Source organism: Macrotis lagotis, chromosome 5 (assembly GCF_037893015.1).
Source record: "Macrotis lagotis isolate mMagLag1 chromosome 5, bilby.v1.9.chrom.fasta, whole genome shotgun sequence".
In the NCBI taxonomy this organism is placed as follows: domain Eukaryota; kingdom Metazoa; phylum Chordata; class Mammalia; order Peramelemorphia; family Peramelidae; genus Macrotis; species Macrotis lagotis.
The window spans coordinates 242,601,211-242,614,349 of record NC_133662.1 but is presented as its reverse complement, the minus strand read 5'-3'; the positions used below and the strand labels follow the sequence as shown (position 1 = coordinate 242,614,349).

Here is a 13,139-nt window from a genome sequence, read left to right as displayed (position 1 = left end):
AGAGATCTGAGATAGAAATGACTTGCTCAAAGTCACACTGCTAGTCTATGTCTAAAGCATGATTTTGAACTCAGGTCTTCAGCCACATCCAGCTGCTTTAGCCATCTCAGCTAGCACTAATATGGATCATCCTTGGACAACCATAAAAGCCTTTGGTGGCCTCTGAATCAGAAAGACCTGAGTTCCAGTGCTGCCCAGGACACAGTCTGTGTGACCCTAGGCAAGTCATTTTATTTCTCAGTGAGCAAGGCAACTCTCTTAAGAGTAGAAGATGTAGGGACAGCACGGATCTGCATTTCCTAACTAGAAATTCTCTGTTCTGATGTAATCAGGGCTGGTTGCCCTTCCTCCTCCCTGTTCTCCAAGATGATCCATTATAAACCTTTCCTGTTAGCTTAACTCAAGAAGCACTGAGCATAAAGCCCTCTACAAAACAGAGGAGCTCCATTAAGTCTTTCTGCATTCATTCATCCATCCATCCATCCATCCATTCATTCATACATGCATTCATTCATTCATACATGCATTCATTCATTCATACATGCATTCATTCATTGATTCAAACATTCATTCACTCATTCATTTAGCAAGCTTCCCTGGCTTCCTTTAAATTCAACATCCTGTCTCCTACAAGAATCCTTTCCCAACTTGTTTTAATTCTAATGACTTCTTTTTTAACTCATTTCCTATTTATCCTGAATATATCTTGTTTGTATGAATTTCTTTGTTGTCTTTCCCATTAGATTGTGAGCTCAGCAAGGGGAGGGACTGTCTTTTACCTCCTTTTGTGTAACACCAGCTTTTAGTACCTAGTAGGTGCTTAATAATTATTTGTTGACTGACAGGTACTAAATATACAAAAAATAAAAAAGGAAAGCACAGTTCTTGTCTTTAGGGACATTAGATTTTATTTGTAGACTTGGGTACCCAATATTTCTCTGTTGAGGCCCCCTGTCCTCTTCCCTTCCAAGGACCAGAAAAACAGATGCTGCAGAGGTTCCTCATTCCTCCTTAGAACTATGGGAGAGAAAGTTCTAGAAGCAGTTTGAATTTATGTAGTCCCTTGACTCCCACTGGAGTGAAAAAAACCAACTACTGATTGATTTTTTTCCTACTTCTCTTCCTCTTTGTTAACATCTCACTCTTCTCACTTTTTCAAGGGTGAATTTTAAAAACATCCAAATATTATTGATGGCACTGACTTTTAAGATTTTTTTAAGATTTGCAAAGCACTTTGCAAATATTTCATTTTTATCCTTGGATAACCCTGGAAGGTATATAGATTATTTATTTTTATTTATAAATATTTTATTAGAAATATATCTATAGATTATCAACTTATAGATAGCTTTATATTTGAGTAAAGGCTTTTACAAATATTATCTCATTTGAGCCTCACAATAATCCTGAGAGGTACACAATTTTTAAATTTATAGTTATATTATTTATTTTTATCTATTTAAAGATCTTATATTTTTTATTGATACCTATAGATTATCAACATATAGATCATTTTAAATTTGAGATAAGGTTCTTACAAGTATTATCTCATTTGATCCTCACAACAATCCTGGGAGGTATATAGATAATTTTTTATTCATAGATAATTTATTTTTTATCTATTTATGAATATCTATTATAGATATTTATAGATTACCTACACATAAATCATTTTATATTTGAACAAAGGTTTTTACAAATATTATCTCATTTGAGTCCCATAAGAAAGTATCCCCATTTTACAAATGAGCAAACCAAGGCAGATGAAGGCTAAGTAACTTAACTGTTTACCTCAATTTCCCCAGTTGCAAAATGAAAGTAATAAGAGTACCTACCTCTCATGGTTCTTGTGAGACTCAAATGAGATAATATTTGTAAAGCCTTTTGCAAACCTTATATTGTAATACCAGTCATTAGTATTATTATTTTCATCACATGTTTTGGAAATTATGAATATGCTATGATGACATCTATTCTTTAATTTTTTTGGAACGACGTGAGGGCAGTCATGGTGGCAGTTCTTTCTATGCTCCATTTCCAGAATGGCTTATTCACAGAATGGTCAAGGAGATAATATTTGTAAAGCCCTTTGCAATCCTTATATTACTTTGTGAATGCCAGTCATCATCACCATCATCATCATCATCATCACATGGTTTAGAGATTATGAGTATGGTATGATGACATCTATTCTTTAATTTTTATGGAACAATTTCAGGTGGTTGTGGGCAGCAGGTCTGTCCATGCTCCACTTCCAGAATGGCTTATTGACAGAATTGCCAGGGATATTTGGGAGACATATTTGTCATATAATGCTAATAAACTCATTTTTGTATTTGTCAGGTATATGTCATATTAGTTTATAAAGGACAGCAAGCTCCTGGCATATGATTCTAGTCACTCACATGAGTCCTTCTAGGAAGAAAAGCATCATGCCAAAATAGAAGCTGTGCAATCCTTGCAGCTTGCTATGACACATTCAAGAACATCCCCACTATTTTCCCAAATAACCTGCCTTGATAAAGAAGGACCTGCTCCCTAAGGACAACTGCCTTGATAAAGAAGGACCTGCTCCCTAAGGACAACTGTCCTGTAATTTCTGGTAGCAACAACCTCATCCCCAGTCATTCTCAGGAGCCCCAGTCATCTGTGTGAAGCTTTGGTGCCACACTGTTGTTTGAATTTCTATAGCTGTCACCCATGAAGGGCCTTTTGATTCCACTCTGGGACCTCAGGGTCCAATTGGAAAGTATTTGAGTTTTCATTCAGCAGATTCAGTTTGTTCCAAAAGCATTTCCAGAGATTTTTCCAGAGATCATGTGCTCCAATAACTCTTCCTTCTTTCCCCTTTCTAGAGTTACTGTGTTTTTCATTAATATTGTATAAATTTAATGAAAACTCCTTCTAAAAATGCATATGAGCATCTTCTCCACAACTCACAATCTCAGAGAATCTAAAACACTGAGGAGTTAAATGATTCAACTAAAGTCACACAGCCAAGATGTATCTGAGGCAGGACTTGAACCCAAGTCTTCCTCTAGGTAATAATAATAATAATATGAATAATAATAATATGAATAAAAATAAGTTAATATTTCAATAGTGTTTTCTATTTTCAAAGTGTTTTATAGTTATCTCATTCCTTTTGTAATACTTTATGCATTTTAAAAACAAGACCTCCCAAGTGGGGAGGTAAGCTAAAGAGTGTCCATCACACTCAAGACAGTTAAGAATTCCTATCTTAGGGACACATGACATAGATACAGAAATAGAAGAAGGTAAGTGGAGGATGTTAGCAGCTGGAGGAAGCTACCCCTTGTAGAAAGTGAAATTTAAAGGAAACCAAGGAAACTAAGATGTGGTTGTTAGGAAGCAGAGAATTCCAAACATGGTGGAGTACCATTGCAGATGAGAGATGGAGGATGGGGCTGCAAGAAAGGACCCACTCCACTATGAATCTACACTATACATAGGTTGTAGGAGGCGTGTAGTAGAGTGTATGGTGGGGATCAAGGTAGAAGATTTATTGAACCAGATACAGACAAGACCAAATGATCCCCCCAGGCTAAGTTACCAACCTCAGTTTCTCCCCCAGAACCATCTGGGTTAAGTGGTCAGATATGAATCAGGATGAATGGAAACAACCCTGGGTGGTCCTAGATCACTACAATCAGAAAGCCATCAGCCTGTCCCAGAAACAGGTACTCCTACTGAGGCAGGCACAAGTCAAAGATCAGCATGGGGGAGTCACAGGAACATAATCCTGGAATCTTCCAGAACTGTTTCACTCATGACAGGCTTATACTCAGAGCTCAGCAACTACCTTCTGAGAAGGGAAGGACCAACCAAGGGCAGGTCAGGATCTGATAAAGGTCCTTCAGCTGTCCTCATAATCACATACACCAATCAATAACCAAGGCAGCCCAAAGACAAAAGTAGAACTGTCCCTGTCCTCAAGGAGCTTATATTCTCTTGACAGTAAACAACACAGACTTATATAAATGCACACACAATAAATCCAAGTAATTTTACAAAGGAGGCACCAGTCATTGGAGAGAATCAGGATGGATCTCACTTAGAGGACGACCCTCAGTCAGAAGTCAGGGATTCTATGGGGCAGAGGTCAAGAGAAGAAAACATTCCAGACAGGAGAATCAATTCAGCCTACGGACAATGCTTGCTGCACCTAGCCCTAACTCCATGGCCAGGCTTGTTGGACTTGAACTCTCCAGATCTATACCTGCCCTAATGGGGGGAGACAGGAGAGATGACATGGGAAAGAGATGACTCACGACAGTGGCAGGGACTTGGTTATTGGGATAGGATCAGCAGGTTGTCCACATGCTATATTCAAACTCCAAAGCTAGCAGTTTAATCAGTCTACAAGGATTTATTAGGAACTGACAACGTAGTAGGCCCAAAGACAAAAGCAAAAAGAGATGCTGTCCTCAAGGAGCTTAAATTCTCTAATAAGAGAATAGGAATTTCATTGCTGCCAACTGACCAAGCCAAGACCCATAAAGGATCCATCATATAGCATAAAAAGCACAGACCCAGCTGAAGTAGAATCATGCCAAGACCAGGATTTAGAGTCAGAAGATCTGGGTTCAAATCCTGTCTCTGCTAAGTACTGCCAGTGTGACCTTGGTCAAGTCACAACCCTTTGGACCCTTATTTTATTCCTGTATAAAATGAAGAATTTACAGCACATATGCTCCTATCTCTTCCAGTTCTTTGACCCTGTGATTCTATGAGCCTCCAGAACACAGAATAAAGTGGGAAGGAGAAGCAAGACAAACAAACCAGTTTAGAAACACAGTTTCAGGTTGAGTTAAAGCTATCTCATCACCTAAGGCTTCTGAGGTCAGTCATCATCCTCCTGGGACCCCATGGATCCTCTCTCAGGCTAAACCAAAATCCTTCTCCAAAGAGGTTGGTATCCACTTCTCTGCCTAATCAATGCACCCATGTCTCTCTCTCTCTCTCTCTCTCTCTCTCTCTCTCACACACACACACACACACACACACACACACACACACACACACACACACACACAATTACACTTTCTGGACATAGGCAGCAGACAATTGTCTGGGTCCATGGCTTTTGTCTGACACTGTTTTCCAATGCATCTCTCTCTCTCTCGTCTGTCTGTCTGTCTCTCTCTTTTGTCTGTCTGTCTGTCTCCCGTCTGTCTCTCTCCCCTGTCTGTCTGTCAGTCTCTCTCCCCTGTCTGTCTGTCAGTCTCTCTCCCCTGTCTGTCTGTCAGTCTCTCTCCCCTGTCTGTCTCTCTCCCGTCTGTCAGTCTCTCTCCCCTGTCTGTCAGTCTCTGTCTGTCAGTCTCTGTCTGTCTCTCATCTGCCTGTCTGCCTGCCTGTCTCTCTCGTCTGCCTGTCTGCCTGTCTGTCTCTCTCATCTGCCTAGCTGCCTGTCTTTACAAGTAGATCTATCAGGATACACCCCACAGTGGCAGCCTTTTTCTACAAAGAAGGTGGTCAGGTTCAAGGGAGGTGGGAGAGGGTATTAGCCATCTTGCACGCATCAACCCCTGAACAAACCCACATTGAACATGGAACATGTGTCTTACAGACCAAGCAGATGAGTTCAAGAGACCATACCTTCTTACAGTCCTGGCAGAAGACTGAGGCGCTGCCCAGGAGGCCCAGGGGCTCCCCACACAGAAAGCACTGGGATAGTCCATTCCCCATCACATTCTTCCTCATGTTCTCCAGCCGCTCAACCAGCTTCCTGCAGCACAAGGGAGATTAAAGAAACAGGTGGGACAAGATCTCTGCAGGAACTCACCTGTCCTGCCATCTCCCAGGAGAACACAGGTCCCTACTCCGGCCCTGCAGTCAGGAGTACCTGGGTTCAAATCCGGTCTCAGACACTTAATAATTACCTAACTGTGTGGCCTTGGACAAGCCACTTAACCCTGTTTGCCTTGCAAAAACCTAAAAAAAAAAAACTATAAACAAAAGAGATAATACTGATTTGCCCTGTCAGAGGAGGTGCCCTCAACAGAACGGTTCCTCTGCTGGAGAAAGGATCACACAGCCCATCTCATCCAATCCTCCTATTTTACAGATGGAGAAATGACAGACTAGAGAGGTTAAAGAATCTGCCCAGGGCAGATCCCGAGCTGGGATTCAAATGGCAGCTCTAGCAGTCTCTCCACTTAATTTTGAGGCAAGTTAGTAAAGTAGAAAGAACTCTGACCTGAGAGTTACAAGATCCAAGTTCAAATTCCTATGCAATATACCTATGTGACACTGGGCAAGTCACTTTACTTCCTAAAACTCAGTTTCCTCCTCTGGAAAATCAAAGAATACAATCTAGTGTCTACAATTCCTTCCCGTTCTAAATCTATGTACCCACGATCCTTTGTAATCCATCAAGTCAAGCCAACAATATTTACAAAGGGGTGTTGGATCACAGCTAAGCTCACTAGCCCATCCAGAGATGGGACTTATGACTAGTCCCACAAGCACAATGGGGTTGATCTGCCTCAGCTACAGCAGAATCATTCAAAGCCAGGACAGCAGTTTAAGAAAAGCCTTCCCTTTGCAAAGTCTTTGTCTCATTTAGGGGTGATGGGACATAATAGGAAAAGCATCTCACATGAAGTCAGGAGAAACGTGAGTTTAAATCCTACTTCTGATACCACTTACTATATAACCACAAGCCAGTTCCTTCACCTCTCATGCCTTAAGTTTCCCCATCTATACAATGAGGGAAAATTATCGGTAGTGAGGAATAATCGAGTACTAAAAGTGATTTTATGGGACTAGTAGTCCAACAATCTCATTTCACAGTTTAAGAAACTGAGCCCCAGAGAGGCTAATGAACTTATAGTGGAAAAAAAAAAACTAGATTTGTAAAATGGATGAGATGACCTTGAGGCTCCCTTCATGTTCTATTTTTAAAATGAATTTTTATTGATAGTTTTAGTTTTCACAATTTAAAAATTATCCCTCTCTTCTCCTCTTTCCCAGAGAGTCATTCCATATAGAATTTTTTTAGATTAAAAGATAAAGTGAAAAAATCAGCAAAATGAATCAATGCATAAAAAAGACTGATAATTTATTCAATGTCATGACCTGGGACACCTCACTTCTGCAGAGAAATGGGGGGGGGCAGGAAGAGATGTCTTTTCACTGTCCTTTGGGGCCAAACTTGCTCTTCATCATTTTGCAGAATTCCTATTTTGTTGTTGAGCGGCTGGTCTTTCTGTTTACTTTGTTGCAATCTTGGTGCTGCTTACCTCACTTTATATCAGTTCACATAAGCTTTCCCATGTTTCTCTGTATTGATCACCTTCATCGTTTCCGACAGTACAGTAATATTCCATTGTATTCGTGATCTACAATTCATTTAGCCATTTTCTAGTTGATGGACATCAACATTGTTTCCAATTCCTTACTACCACAAAAAGTGCTGTTATAAATAGTTTGGAGAATTACAGAAACTTTATTCTTATCAATGTCCTCCTTGGGGTTTATGCCTATTAATGGATTCTCTGGGTCAAAGGGCATGGACATTTTAGTTGCTTTATTTGCATAATTTCAAATTGCTTTCTAAAATGGCTATACCATATCACAGCTCTACCAAGAATATACTAGTATGTCTATCTTCTCACAACCAGTTCAGCATCAACGAATGGCTTCTTTTGTCTCCTTTACCAATTAGCTGGATAAAATCTCAGGATTATTCTGATTTACATTTATGCTATTATTAGTCATCTGGAGTATTTTTTTAATATGGTAACAAAAAGACTTCGATCTCTTCAAGTTTTCGATCTTGACCATAGAGGGCAGGTGAGATGTGAAATCAGATCTCATGCCTTTAAATCTCACACTCTGCCGACTGTTATTATCATTATTGTTGTTATTCTGCTACCCTTCTCAATGGGGCATTTCAGACATGAAGAAAACAGCCAGAGTTGGGAGATGGAAGGGTCTGACTGGGAACCAACACACAGGGCAGCATCACCAGGCTGTCGGCTACCGTGGGGGAAGGGCATCTAAAGTGTAAAAAGCAACTGGAAAGATATTTTAATTTGATCTATTTGATTGAGGATTTCATATTTGATCAGAAGGGAGAAGGGCTCTGGGAGTTTATTGAGTAAGAAAGTGAGTGGTCAGAGCTGCACTGTAGGATGATTGTTTGGAAAGTGAATGGAATATGAACTAGAACAGGTAAAGACTTGTGGCAGACCAAAATGCAGCACGTGACTTGCCCAAGGTCTCCTAGCTAGGAAAGCAATTGAAGCAGAATCTGATGTTGTTGATTCTTCCAGACCCCAAGGCCATTATACCACCCATGTTCTAAAGGTAAAGACCTTCCTCCAGGTCCCGAGATTAGAGAGTGGCAGAGCTCAGGACCCAACCCCAGTCCAGACACTAATAGCTTTTACCCAATTCTTTGCTGCTCCAGAATGTCCAGTTTCTCGGCCCTCTGGATCACTTCCAAGATGGCCTCCACTTCCTCTGCATTGAGGCTCTGGCTCTTCCTTTGTTTGTCTGTCTGGTAAGTATGCACTGACCATCCACTCTGCAATCTGGAGATGACAAAAAAGAAAAGGCACAATGACCACCATCTTGAAGCCCTCTTGTTGTGGCTTCCTATAGGGCTGCTTCCCAGTTTCAGAACAAACAAGGATTATTTTGAGATGTTTGTCCTGGTATCTCTTGGTGACAGAAGGCAGAACTGGGGGGAGGGAAAAGAGGATTGGGAGGAGCAGCTAGGTGGTGCAGTGGATAGAGCACCGGTCCTGGAGTCAGGAGGATCCAAGTTCAAATCTGACCTCAGACACTTAATAATTACCTGGCTGTGTGACCTTGGACAAGTCATTTAACTGTGACTTTGCACTTGCCTTGCAAGTGACTGTGACTTTGTACTTGACTAGCAAAAAAAAAGAAGATTGGGGACTGAGAGGTCTTAGGAGGGTAACTATTTCATAGAGCATAAAGAAACCCTAAAGATCATGACGAGAAATGGTACACTATAGAGTCTCACTTCAGAGTCAAAGACCTGGGTGTGAATCCTTCCTCAGACACCACTTGCCAGGTAACAGCTATGGCTTTCCTTTTCATCAAAAATAAAATGAAGGATTTGGGCTCAGTGACTCCTAAAATCCCTCCTTGTGCTAAATTTGTGATGTCCTATAATCTATTCCAAATTCATCATCTTACAGAGGAAACTGAGACCTAGGAAGATTCAATGATTTACCCAAGGTCAAATAGTAAAGAGCAGAGACAGAATTCAAACTTAGGTTCAATTTACTTCAATTTCTTTTTGCTTCTTTTACTTCAATCTTTCCAGCATCCCCAATAAATCAGAGAATCAAGGAATCTCAGCTAGAAGGAGCCTCAGAGATCATCTACAACTGAGGTCATCCCAGCTGACTAAGAATACTTTCTCCATTCATTATTCCCAAAAGGCAGGCAGTCATCTGCTTGGAGATCTTCAGTGATAGGGATTTCACTACTTCCCACGACAGCTTATTATACTTATTTTTAAATTTTTATTTATTTAAGGCAATTTAAGACAAATTTAAGGCAATTTAAGTGACTTGCCCAAGGTCACACAGCTAGGCAATTATTAAGTGTCTGAGGCTGTATTTGAACTCAGGTCCTCCTGCCTCCACAGCAGGTGCTCCACCCACTCAGTCACCCAGGCTGCCCCCTATAATACTCTTAAAAGCTCTAATGAATTGTTAGAGGATTTTTCCATACTTGCCTCTTCCACAACTTGATCCTAATTCTTCCCTCTGAAGTCATACAGAGCAATCAAAAACCTCTTCCAATGACGGCCCATCAGGTACAAAAAGAAACCTCCAGGCCCTTCACCATCCTGATAGCCATCCTCTGATGCTCTCTAGCTAATCAATGTCTTTTCTAAAATGCAGTCCCCAGAACCCTATTTCTAGCCAAAAGAAGTATCACAGGTCACTTGTCCAGGCCCTTGTTTTAGTGATGAAGTGACCAAAGACCAGGGAGTTAAGTGAAAAATTACCAGAGTTCACAAAAGCAAGGTTAACAGTCAAACCTACTGGCTCTTTTCCATCAAAACAACAGGTGGAGGCTAACACTGGCTACATCAGCAGTTTGCTATGTGACCTCAGTAAGGTCACATCTACCTTTCAGCATTCATAAAAGTGAAACTTTTCCATTCAAATTGGCTAAGAAGTCAGACACCTCAAAGGGAAGCCTTTAGATGGGAGGGGAAATAACTATAGAAAAGGGGGAAAGGGAAAAGAGGAAAATAGGAGGTGAGACTTGGTAATGGCTGATATTTTATTTCCATTTGTCTGGGAGGTGAGTGAGAAAATTATAACTATGTAAAATATGTAAATACTTTCTCCAAAACAAAAGAGTCAATGAGGATAAAGTGAACTCAAAATGGATAGAGCACTTTGAATTCAATGTTGTTCCCCATGCTATTCCAGAACTGATCCAGAACCCTGGCCTGGAGAGGCACCATTTCATTTCAATTCAACTAGCATTTATTTTTCTGTCCCAGGATTAGGCTAGGGACTGCATGAATACAATGACAAAACAAAAGGAACAGTCCCCATGAGGAGCTTACTTTCTACCTGTCTTCTCTACAACAGGTAGTATGCTAATTAGTGGAGATACAAAGATAAAAGTGAAATAGTTCTTGCCTTCAAGGAACTTATGTTCTACTGGGGACACATAGAAATGTGAACACATGTAAATATAATATGGATACAAAATATCTTGGGAGTGGGAGGAAAGAAGGAAGAAGGTAATCAGGGAAAGTCTTCTGTAGCAGATGGCCCTTGAGTTGAGAGGAGGACGACAGGGTTTCAAGGGGCCAAGGTGAGGAGGAAGCGCATTCCTTCTACAGAGAAATGTGCAGAGAAATGGAGACAAGAGAATGAATGTTGTTTATATGGTCCAGTACCTAGGCCAGTTTTCCTGGAACATACAGAGTAGGAAGAATGTATAATCAGTCTGGAAACAGAGGCTAGAACCAGATTTTATTGTAACCCAGAAGTAATAGACACTAGAGTTGCTTAAATACCTCGGACAGAACCATGCTCTCAGAAGTTCATTTTAGTAACTTGTATGAATGATGGTTTGAAGCAGAGAGACCAGTTGGGAGGCCTGGTAACACAGGTGAAAGGTGCCCTCAGAACCAGACCTAGGGCAGGGGTTATGTGTTCTCACCTTCCCTCAGTCTAGGCAGGCAGGCAAGTATTGCTGGATCTTGTTTCTCCTTCCACAATATCTCTTGTATTTGTCCCCTCCTCCCTCCTCGCATTTTCCAGATTATTCCAATAACCTCCCTCCTTATTGGCCTCTCTGCCTCAGGTCTCTCTCCTCTCCAATCCAACCTGCACCTAGCTACCTAAGGGATTCTCCTAAAGAACAAGCCTAACCAGGCCACTCCACAGTCCAGGAAATTCCACTGGCTCACTTGCATTAGGATAAACTCCTCTGTTTGGTCATTAAAGCCCTTGACCACCTGGTCCCAGCCTATATTTCTGGCCTCATTACACATTATTTCCCTTCACGCACTCTAGAGAGCAAACTGGCTCATTTGCTATTGTAAAAAAACATTTTCTGCCATCTCTGAGCTGTCCCCTCTGCCTGGAATAGCCTCCCTTCTCATCTCTATCATCTAGAATTTCTACCTTCCTTTACAGCTCAAAGTACCACCTCCTATGGGAGTTTTGAGCTGATCTGCTCAGCTGGTAGTGCCCTCCCCTATCACCTTGCATCTATTTTCATAGATCTACGTAATATCATATTATATACATGTATGTGTATACATATTATATTGTGTAATATGTCTGCAAATATGTAATATTTATAATACATAATTTATTAAATATGTACTCTATCATTTTAATGTTAATATTAGATCATTTATCTTATATATGTAATATATATATATGTATATGCACATCCAGTCCTCCAAGAGAATGTAAGTTCCTTAAGGGCAGGGGCTTTTCCATGTCAGTCTTTAGCTAAATGCTTAGTGTTTGGATTATATCCCCAGTGCTAATAAATATTTGCTGATCAGTTTGTTTCTTTATCCTGCCTCTAATTCTGTCAAATCTCACATAAGACAAATGATCAGGACAAGAAAGCAGATTATTCTTTAAGGTTTGTGAAGGCTTTAAAATAGATTAACTTATTTGAATATCTTTTATTATCCCCATTTTACAGATGATGAAAATGAGGCTAAGGGGGGAAAAGTGCCTTTGGGTCACAAGATTGCTAAGTGACCAAGGCTGGATTGACTCCAAGTTCAGGACAAAACCACTACTCCATCTACCTGCCTGAAGCATATACATAACAAGTCAGAGGATCTAGGGTTGAAATTCTAGCCTCTACCACTTACTAACTGTTAAAAGTTGTTGTTTGTCCTTCATTTTCTTTTTTTTTTTATTTTTTTTAGGTTTTTTACAAGGCAATGGGGTTAAGTGGCTTACCCAGGGCTAGGTAATTATTAAGTGTCTGAGGCTGGATTTGAACTCAGGTCCTCCTGACTCCAGGATTGGTGCTCTATCCACTGTGCCACCTAACCACCCCATGTCCTTCATTTTCAAAGAGGACCAATAACAGCATGGGGTGATGTCTTAACTTCCAAAAGAAAAGAATTGGATCTAAGTGAGGAAGAATTGTTCAAAGTTATCAGTCTAAATCCTTCCTCCTGTCATGGAAGTCTAGGGGCAAGACAAAAGTCAAGACATCTGGGGATAGTCCAGGGTACAGTGGATGACCTTGACAACTTTAATGTCCTACCAGTCTGGAAGCTGAGACCCACAATGACTGCTTCAACTGCCTTCATGATAGTCAGAAAAAAAATTGTTCCCATGCACCCATTCCATCAGGAAAATCTTCTCTTGTAGTGGGGTAGACATCTCTCTAACTTATCAACAGGTAAGAGACCCTTCAGTTACCCTCAACTTGGTTTAGATCCTCTGCCAAAAGGGAGTGTGTTCACTGGGGTGTGGTTGCTGCTACACCTTCTTGGAGCCACAGGTGAGAGCTGGCTAGCAGGTGGACCCCCACGGTGAATGAACAACTCTGAAAAGAATTCAGCACCCTCACACCAGAAGAGCTGGGCCTCTCAAATACCCCACCTGGTACAGGTGTAGATA

The 13,139-nt window shown here is 40.8% G+C and overlaps 1 protein-coding gene across 4 annotated transcripts in view; it reads right to left on the bottom strand.

Annotated features, from left to right (window-relative positions):
* The window catches only part of RPH3AL (rabphilin 3A like (without C2 domains)), a 173,504-nt gene that overhangs the window by 121,646 nt on the left and 38,719 nt on the right, over positions 1-13,139 (bottom strand). For all 4 annotated transcript variants that reach the window (XM_074189162.1, XM_074189165.1, XM_074189164.1 and 1 more), the window contains exons 3-4: positions 8,418-8,561; positions 5,620-5,749 (exon numbers count right to left, since the gene is read on the bottom strand). In XM_074189162.1, the coding sequence (XP_074045263.1) occupies positions 5,620-5,749; positions 8,418-8,561 (274 nt within the window). The remainder of the gene's footprint in view (positions 1-5,619; positions 5,750-8,417; positions 8,562-13,139) is intronic.